The 10,333-nt window shown below is 49.1% G+C and overlaps 1 protein-coding gene across 1 annotated transcript in view; it reads left to right on the plus strand.

Annotated features, from left to right (window-relative positions):
- Window positions 1-4,218, plus strand: part of MTUS2 (microtubule associated scaffold protein 2) — a gene marked incomplete at its 5' end in the record, with an annotated part of 28,864 nt that extends 24,646 nt beyond the window's left edge. Inside the window, one exon of the mRNA XM_010167818.2 lies at window positions 2,864-4,218. Within this exon, the coding sequence (XP_010166120.1) occupies window positions 2,864-3,080 (217 nt within the window). The remainder of the gene's footprint in view (window positions 1-2,863) is intronic.
- Window positions 4,219-10,333: the final 6,115 nt, after the last annotated feature.

Below are 10,333 nucleotides of genomic sequence, written 5' to 3' on the forward strand. Positions count from 1 at the left end.
CCCCCCCCCCCCCCCCCCCCCTCAGTGAATGGTGGCTGGAAAAGGACATAGTGAGGCTTTGTGCATAATTTTTATGTCCTGTCTTGTCAGGCACTGCAAAAGGAAAAGTAATTCTGTATGTAGCAAGATGTTTCCTATGGAGTTTATTTCTCCAGGGTGAGCTCCCATGTGTACTTTCTTGTGCCCCTTAGACTGTGAGCTCCTGCCACAGCTGCTTCCCCAATGGAGCTGTAAATATGATTTTTCTCCTCTACCAGGCAAGCAGCTTTCTGAGAACTTCCAACTTGTGTCTTTTAATCCTTCAACTCTGCTAGCTGCTGCTTCATGGTTCAAAACTTTCAGGGGAGTGAGAGAGAAACAGACATGTTCTTGATCATCTTTGCTCCATTTTGTAGGAACTGAGGTCAAAAAAGCAGAAATTCTTTGAAAATGTTTTTAAACAAAATCAGCAATGCCACCCCAACCTCTCAGAGACTTCTGATGACACAAAGAGAGTGGATCAGCAGTCCATGACATCTGCTATGGGCTTCAGACTATACCCAGAAAAGGAGCTGGGCAGAATTTTGTGTGTGCATCCAAAATCCACACCCAGCAGCTCCTGAACCCTGGAAATAACCTAGTAGGGAGGTTAGGTGCCTCCCTGTTTATTTCTATAGAATGCTAAGCTGGCTGTAAATCAGGTTATGTTCATGCCCAGAGCTGCCCCAGGCTGATCACATCAGGACCTGGCTCCTGCCCATGATGGGGCAGCAGAAGCCAGGTGTTCCTGCATGCAGCCTCTGGGCTGGTGGTGTTGCCAGCACACATCCCAAAACACATCTCGATCAGGTCCCACAGCCTGCCTGCGCTGCCCCATTTCTTTTAAAACCAGTCATCTGGTTAGGTGAGAGCAGACTCACTGAGGTTGTAGTGCTCATAGGACATTTCCATGCCCCACGTCCCAAAAAGCCATCAGGTTATAGAGCATTCTGGGGAAAACAGCTCCCTAGCCCTTCCTTGCTGGTGAAGCTTTCCTGGTGTTGGAGTCAGGAATAGAGGGTTTATTAGGACCAAGGAGGAAGGAGCTGGAGAAGGACCCACAGCCTCATGACCCTTTACAGAGGAGAGGGAAGGCCTTGAAGCTGAGCTGCATGCTGCATCAGGCCATCAGCTTAAATGGGGAGCATGGAGAGCACAGACTCCTTTCCCTTTGCATGCCATAGCAGCTGGTTGGAAGAGTCAGGGATGCAATTGCTCTCTCTCACCTCTTGCTCTTGCTCTGCCACTCCACAAATGCTCTCCTGCTCATGGCACATAAGCTCTCATGCTCTCTTCGGTGGCAGGATTGAGAAACAAGCTGTCCACAGAATTGTGACTTTGTTTTTTTGTCCTCAATCAGACAGAAGAAAGCCTAAAACCCAGGACTGTCCCCCTCTGAGGACTGCTCCAGCTGCTGTGCTGCTCTGGAGAAAATGGGGCAGCATTGCAAGCAGCTCTGCGTTGTGAAACGCCACAGGGTGAAGGTCGTTGGGCCAGGCATTGAAGCCAAGGAGAAAGCAGGATTTAAGGAGCCCAACCTGCACTTGTGCTGCTTATTGGTTATCTGCAGGGGGTGCCATTTCTGGGGAAGGCCATGTTAGGTTGATCTCTGAAGACCCTTGTCTTCCTGGTGCAGGAACAGAAGCCCTGGCCAACAGGAGGCAGGGAGCCTCCATGTGCAGGGAGCACAAGTGCCTGCTAACCCAGGGCTCTGGGCTTCATCCGGGGTGGGCTGGGCTCCACAACGGTTTATGGCCACATTCCCTGGTAGAAACTGCTGTGCCAGTGAACAGGTTTTGCAAACAGAGGCTACAACCCCATGCTGGGCACCTGCTTCCTCCATGTGTTGAACAGGGTGGGATAATGCCCCAAACAGCTTCATTGCATAGTAGCTCTCAGGGGTCCAAACCCAACTCAGCCACAAGCAAATATTGATGAGAAGAGGACGTCTGAAACCACTGTGCCTACCTACATCCCCAAGCTAAGTATCTGGGGCCAGCTCTGAAGTCCCCTCCAGACATGAGTGGCCACGCCTGGGCATGAGCATGGGACTGACATGAAGCTGGTGTGCTCTGCAGTCCTGGTTGACCCCACAGGGACAGATGGGGCTCTCTTCAACTCCCACCCCTGCTCACATCCTCCCAGGGAAGGCCAGCGCTGAGGGGGGTGAGCACACACCTGAGCTTTATCTCAGCCTAAATTTCCAGTTACCCGCTCCGTCCCCTCTGTCCATGAGTGGAGAATCCTGTTCTTGCAGTGAATGATACTTTCAGATACACAAATAAGGAAACAAATATGTTAAATTTTTCTTTTAGGGCTTTCCAATTTTTACTCTGTTGCCTCTGTGGTAAAATGGCCATTTCTAAAGTGTCTGGAATATGTGCACAATGCCCTTGGCACCTTCGCATGCCGTACATGATGCTGACAGGCACAAGGCCATGGAGGAAGGATGGGGCTCATCCCATCTAAGCCTTGGCAGCTGAGCTGCCTCAGAGAGGTGTTGAGCAAAGACAGGCACACCTGGAGGCCGAGTCAGACACCGAGGGGCAGCTGTGACTCGTGGAGATGCCTTTCTTGCCCAGCAGTGAAGAGACCCAGGGACAGCTGTGCCCCAGCTTGGGCAGCTCAGCTGCAGCCCTAGGGGCAGGTGGGTGGGGTGGAAGGAAGGAAGGAAGGAAGGAAGGAAGGAAGGAAGGAAGGGAGGAAGGGAGGAAGGGAGGAAGGGAGGAAGGGAGGAAGGGAGGAAGGGCTCGGGGTCCTGCCTGACCCCTGCCTGCACTGGCTGTGTTAATGCCACTGTCTTCACACTGGTGCACCTTACATGTTGTCCTGCTTTCCTCTCCAGGCAATTGTCAGAGGAGAACGCTAATCTTCAAGAGTACGTTGAGAAAGAAGTAGAGGAGAAGAAGAAGCTGAGCAGGACTAATGAAGAGCTCCTCTGGAAGCTGCAGGAAGGGGATGCCGTGAGCCCTGTAAAACTCCCACCTGCATCATCCACTTCTTTTTATCGCTGCTCATCAGGGAACTCGTCTCCAGCAAAAGTCAGAACCTCGCGGCGATGATTTGGCACCTGCACGCCGAAGGTCCCCTGCCTTTTATGCATTTCCAGTCCGCTAATCGTTACCATCCAAGGAAGTATCACCATCAATAGGCGCCCGGGGTTCGTGGCTGCAAGCATGCTCGGTAGCTGCATAGCTTTACACTAGGCAGGGTACTCTTATAGTCCCCGTATAGGAGCTCTTGGTTCTGACATATGGATTAGGGTAGCAAAAAAGATAGCAAAAAGCTAGGACAGCAGAAAGCTAGGATAGCAAAATGTTTAGTTTGGTGTGTTAAGATTTTAACTATGGTTAGAGCCAAAATTTGGAAAATACTATATTTCTGGTTCATCAGAATGAACTTCTGCTGCAGTATTTCAGGTTAGTTACAAAAACAGTTCAAGTTGTGAATATTTCTGTATATGTGTCTGTGTTTATATACATGTACGTATTGTACCTTTATACCTATATATAGACACACACACATATATATGTCATTGAAGATGTTCTGAATTGCATTTTTTATATTATTGGATACTACTAAGTGCTGATATATTTTCATTACAGTCAGCAGTTTTCTAACTCGTGCCTAAGACTTGTATCTAAACGAAATGCATTTCTGTTTAGCCTCCCAGGAATATTTATACCCAACCTAAAAGAAAGTTACACAGAAGTAGAAGCGCCTTCCAAATGACCACCAAGTGGTACTCTATGTGACATGAACACCAGCGACTTTCAAATTCTGAGACAGTACTGCCTTTGAAACCATCACCTTTGCATTGAACACCAGACAAGATACGCGTACCATTCACTGCTTTTTAACTCTTAGCATTGGTATTGTAAGTGGAGATAGGCTAGAGATGAGAAACCTGAGGGTTTTAGCAAATTTGATAGAGGTTACTGGTTAACGTGTTTCGATTTTAGTGTCTTCAAATTCTAGTTAGATCTTGTCTTGTTTTACCTTGTCCTGGTTTGGATACAATCAAAATCTCTGGTTGTAAGTTCCTGTCCATTTTGATGTATTTCAAGTCCCGTAAGCAAGAAGGAGAAAATAAGTTGTTCATCCTTGACCTTTGCTGGCCAAGAGGTTTCCAGTATTAGGATGAGATACCGGGTGCCTGCTAGGGATCTAGCTGCCTCCCATCTGAAACACTAAATAGAGCACAGTGGACTATGTGGGCGCAAATGAGGTCAGAATTTCATTCCTTCCACATATATATATTGTTTCACATTGCTAAAGCTTACACAAAGTTACAGAGCACTTTTGAGATTCATGGAAAAGGTGGCTAAACTACCTTTAACTTCTCTGTTTAGAAGCAAAAAAATTTGTCCAGGTTTGGGGTGACCCCCAGCCAAGGGGGTGGTGAGGCCGAGAAGTGACTGGGGTGTGACGGGCTGCAGGGCCCTCGTGGGCACTGCTAGCAAGAAAAATTATCCCTGAGCATAATTAAAAAAAAAAAAAAGAGAGAGAGAGACAGATCTGTGGGATGCGTTTCTATCCAGCTTGGAGCCTGCATGCATGCCTGCTCGGAGCACCGCGGGCAAAGTTAGCGGGAGCCGGTACGTGCAGCAGATCCCTGGGGTGTGGGAGCGCGGCGGGAGGGGGGCTCTGCTACCCGGGTCTGCAGCGGCACCCACACACCCCGCGTCAGCAGAGGTGGGATGGCACAGCCCTGCTGTCCTGCTCCTGCTCGGGTGGGAGCTGTGCTTCAGCTTCCTGGGAAGTACTCAGGATTCACAGACTGCAGCTTAGATACAGCTTCCATCACCGTCAAAGCGCCTGTGGCCTGTTCCATAGTGTTTAAAAAACAAACAAACAAAAAAAGGTGATTTTTTTTTTCTCCTTTTTAGAGGAATTTATTTTTGTAGCAGCTTTTGCATGAGACTGTGATGCTGAGTAAATTGAGCATCTTGTTAGAATAGATCATGTGCCACCAACTACTACTGTTGAAATGCGTTACTAGATTTTAGCGTGTCCAGCAAGTACAACTTGAAAGTAGGATAGATACCTAGCACACACTAGCACACACAGCTCCTCCTTGCCAAGTACAATTTTAATCACTTTCATACTTACTAAATGCACAGATATCTGCAATACTTACTGCAATGTCATGATTCATCCCACCGATACAATTCTGATACAATGAGAACACAGGATCATAGGATGATTTGGGTTAGAAGAGACCTTTAAAGATCATCTAGTCCAACCCCTCTGCCATGGACAGGAACATCTGCAACTAGATCAGGTTGCTCAAAGCCCTGTCCAGCCTGACCTTGAACACTTCCAGGGATGGGACATCCATAACTACTCTGGTCAGCCTGTTCCAGTGTCTCACCACCCTCATCGTAAAGAATTTCTTCCGTATGTCCAGTCTAACCTGCCCTCTTTCAGTTCAAAAATGTTGCCCCTTGTCCTGGCCTGTTTTTACAGGCCCTGGTAAAAAAAAAATCTCTCTCCATCTTTCTTATAGGCCCCCTTCAAGTATTGAAAGGCTGCAATAAAGTCACCCCTGAGCCTTCTACAGGCTGAACAACCCTAACTCTCTCAGCCTTTCTTCACAGGAGAGGTGTTCCATCCTTTTGATCATTTTTGTGGCCCTCCTCTGGACCCACTCCAGCTGCTCCATGTCTTTCTTGTGCCGATGACTCCAGAACAGGACACAGCACTCCAGGTGGGGTCTCACGAGAATGGAGTAGAGGGGCAGCATCACCTCCCTCGACCTGCTGGCCACGCTTCTCTTGATGCAGCCCAGGATAAGGTTGGCCTTCTGGGCTGCGAGCACACATTGCCTGCTCATGTCCAGCTTTTCATCAACCAGTACCCTCAAGTCCTTCTCCACAGGACTGCTTTCAAGCCTGTATTGATACTGGGGATTGCCCTGACCCTGGTGCAGGACCTTGCATGTGGCCTTGTTGAACCTCATGAGGTTTACATGGACCCAGTTCTCAAGCTTGTCCAGGACCCTCTGGATGGCATCCCATCCCTCCAGAGTATCAACTGCACCACTCAGCTTGGTGTCACCTACAAAGTCAGTGAGGGTACACTCGATCCCACTTTATAAATAAAGATATAAACAGTACTGGTCCCAAAACAGACACCGCTTGTTACTGATCTTTATTTGGACATTGGGCCATTGACTGCAACCCCTCAGATGCAGCCATCCAGCCAATTCCTTATTCATTGAACAGTCCACCCGTCAAACCCCTGTCTCTCCAATTTAGCGACAAGGATGTTGTGTGGGACTGTGTCAAAGGCCTTACAGAATTCCAGATAGATGACATCCGTTGCTCATCCCGTATGCACCAACACAGTCACTCCATTGTAGAAGGCCACCAGATGGGTCAAGCTGACTTGTTGGTAGTTTCTTGGATCCTCCTTTTTACCCTTTTTAAAAATGGGTGAGATAATACAACCAGAGTTGTTACCACGATGCTGATCTAAACTTCTCCACGCTAAACAGACTAGAGCATATTATTGGCCCAGGAAGGGCTGGCTGAGCCCATCATTTTTTAATTTATTCATTCTTTCTCTCTATTTCTGGTGCTTTCCTTATCTCTTTGTTGATTTAAATTCATATACAAGAGATGCTTCCAGCAGTGAATTGGGAGTGGGGCTTTTACGGTGGGAAAACTGGGACTGATCCCAGCTCCACCATCATTTGGTGTCATTGCCAATCCCTTTCCCATCTAACTTTTGCCTCCCAATCCTGCCTCTCACTGGATTCTTCCTTGGCATGGCCTCTGGGGCCTGCCCTATTGTTAGGAAAGCTGCAGGAAGTTTTTGCCTGACCAGAAGGGACCCAGCAATCCATCCCTGAAGGGGTGTGAAGGGTGGTTCCTTCTGGTGCAAGCCCAGAAACACAGACGTTCCCCCCCAAAAAAAGGTCATTCCTTTTTCCTGCTCTTCCTCAGTCCTGTCCCTCTTTGCCTCTGCATCCCAGAGTATGTGTGAAGGGGGATGGAGACCTCCAAGTGCATGGCCAAGCTGGTGACCCCTACTCTTGTGAGGCAGCTGTGACCATGCAAGGCAAGCTTGACATCCCCTGCAGTGTGGGGGCCACATCTCTAGTCCTTGCTCCCTGCCCATCCCTGCTCTAAGAAGAGCAAGGAAAAGCTTTTGCTTTCAGCGGCTGGAGACTTCCCAAATGCCATGGCTGTCACTGGGCCCTTCCTGTTTTACAGGGTAGGGTGGCCTTTAGCAGGACAGGGAACGCAGCCAGCACTGAGCTGGGTTTTATTGCCCTTATTTATGTCTTTTTTTTAAAGAGATGTTTGATTTGGTTAATCTTTATTCAATGCAGAAGGCTGCAGTGGCAATAAAACCAGCCTACAGTTGCTTTGAAGGGGCTCCAGATACCAGGAGCAGGTAACAGCCATGGGATGGTGGGAGAGTGGGCAGCGAGCAGGGAGAGCTGGGAAAGCTGCAGGGAAGCTCTGGGTTTCTGCAGGAAAGTGTCATTAGGCCTCGTTGGGATCACACCTCCCATGGCTGCTGGCACAGAAGGGTCATCTCAGCAGAGGCACAGTGGCAAAGATGTGCAGTGGTGGCGGGTGGGGGGAAGGAAAAGAAAAACTATCAAGTGCAAAATCAGGTATTTTACGTCTCTGCACTGATGGTGGTTGTGTCCCATGGACACGCTGAGGAGCCTCTGTACAGTTTCCCACGCAGCAAAAAATCTGTGGTCCCGTTTACTATGTGGCTAATGATTACAGGAAGAGTTTGTATTATTTCAGTTATGATGTACAGATAAGTGTAATATATTCCTGATAATAAATACATGCGCCAGTGCACATACGGGCCGGTGCATACGAACCGGTGTGTCCTACAGTGTTTTCTGTCTGTCTGTGCACACAGAAACTGGAATAAAAGGAAAACAAAGCAAAGCCCCGTTAAAGGGCTGTCCCATTATGGTAAGACTGAAGCTAGACAGCCACTGAGCCTCCTGGCAGGAGGGCTGGTTGGTTGGGTTACCTGACTATGGCTCACATGCTATAAATTAGGGCAAAAATACCATGGATTCATTTTCTAAGGGTGTTTCCCATACAGCTGGGGCTCCTGAGAGATCAGGAATCGAGGTCTGCAATGTTTTTATTAAGGTGCCTTCAGCACACGACAAGGGGAACATTTCTGCCGGTGTGGCAGCAAACAAGCGCGCTCTGTAACGTGCTGGTCACCCACGTTCCAACACCCCCTCCCCTCACCCCTGCCCTGCCACTGTGGGCACCCAGTTCCTCAGGCTTTGCCACAAGGATTAAAAAAGGGGCCAGGCCATGTCCTGCCTTGGGAATGTGCTAATAATGTCCTCCTGAAAGATTTTTCACCAGGCCCCTGGCTCGCTTAGCGCAGACGAAGCTGTGGGAAGGACCAGGAGTGAGAGAAGGACAGCAGTGTTTGTGGGGTCACTGCCTCCTTTCTTGCAGGACACACAGCAAGCTGCAAATGATGCAGGCAGTGGCAGGGGAGACAGACTCCTCCTGCCTGGTGGCTTCAGTGTCATCCTGAAAAAAAATCCCACTGGAGAACTCTTCTAATTTCCCGAGATAACCACATTTTGCAATGCCAGCAAAATTTACACCACCTGGGTAAATTTTAGGCTAATTTTGCAGGTTCATGAAGCCCCACCTAATACCTGAACTGGTACTGAAGGACAGGGAGAAACTCACCTCAATGTCAGCAGCAACAAGCAGCTCATTGTTGAGCACAGACCCCAGCCCGCAGCAAATTCCCCAGGTTACGTATGGTCCCACTGGTCTCAGCAAACCCAAAAGATGGGGGCAGAGTGAACATGAGCAGCTCCCACGGCAAGCGCCCTCCTGCAGAGAGTGGGACAGCCGACAGCCCTTGGAACAAGCTGGAAAGCAGAGGCAGGCTTGCAAATCAGGGCAAACAACAGGCATCATTTGCTTGGATATCAAGAAAAATGTTTTAATGCTGTACCACATAATTACAAGTGAATTTCCAAATTCCAAAAGCATCGTTCAGGGAAAAAGTATTTACAGTGTCGCTAGGATAAAAAGTAGCCGCACACCCGCGCTGTGCTCTCAGGGCAAGGTTCACATTTTAAAACTTAAGGCTTTAATCGCTACATGAACACGGTAAAAAACAAAACCAAAAAATCAAACCAAAACAAAGATAAAAAAGATAAAAAATAGATTTGTTTGCAGAACAAGCATTAAAACTATTTATCACACCCATAAGAAATTCAGAGAAATCATTAGGAACACAGACCATCAAACAGACAACAGAAAGGTATTTACATTTTGCTTAATAATTAAAAAATAAAAATATACAGACTCTTCCATGGCTTCGGTCAGTAAACACCCCTTTACTGACATGACCCACACTTGCCCTAGGTTTGCCAGCACACCGACGCCAGGCTGCCAGTGGCTCCTCCTGCTCCGTGCACCCAGCGCATCTGGAAGGCACAACCTGCTGCAAGGAAACCCTCTGCTTCCCACCACTGTCCCGAAAACACGAGTCCCTCCACCGAAACCACCACCCCATGCAGTGTCGAGAGGGAGAGGTGCCGGGAGAGGTTCCCCTCGCTGGCTGGAGCCGGCCAGGCCTCAGACAAACCTCACGTCTCTGAGTGTGAGCCAGGAGTAAATACCCTGAGAAAAATCGAGGTCTGGCTCTTGCTAGCAGAGACATTCCTGGATCATCTGGTTCCCAGCTGGGTGTCAGACACCCCACGGGACCCCACTTGTGACCGTGACATAGAGTGTAAGGCAGCCCGGGGGGGTTTCTGGGGGAGGCATCGCTGCTGGAGTGTGAAATGACTGATTAACCACGAAGCGGGCGTCAGCAAGCAGAGTCACTGATGGCACCGGCGGGGCAGCTTTGCCTTCAGCTGGGTTGTGGGATGCTGGCACGGCTGCAGGCTGACGGCCCAGAGGAAAGGGGAGGTGGCCGTGAGGGCAGCGAGGGGGGGTTCACTGTGTACAGACAGATTTAGCCTTGAACAAGTGCAATTTTTTGTTAAGGGGAAGGAAGAAACGGAACCTGCCCATAAAGTCAGGCCCAGAGGATGTTGCAAGGTTATCCAAGCATTTAGAAAGAGAGATGCTGCTTCTGCCAGAGGGAAGAGGCTTCCTTCAGAAGGGGAGGGTGTCGAGAGGCACACAAGCAGGGGAAGGACTGCAGGGGAGCCTTCTGCGTGACAACCAGCACCACTCCCTCTCCTCTTCCTCCTCCCCTTCAAAGCAAGCCCCTCCAGCCTGCCAGACCTGTGTCACCCTTCATTCATTTGGACAGATGACAGCAATGCTCACTTGTA

This window comes from Antrostomus carolinensis, unplaced genomic scaffold (genome assembly GCF_000700745.2).
Source record: "Antrostomus carolinensis isolate BGI_N321 unplaced genomic scaffold, ASM70074v2 scaffold36535, whole genome shotgun sequence".
Classification (NCBI taxonomy): domain Eukaryota; kingdom Metazoa; phylum Chordata; class Aves; order Caprimulgiformes; family Caprimulgidae; genus Antrostomus; species Antrostomus carolinensis.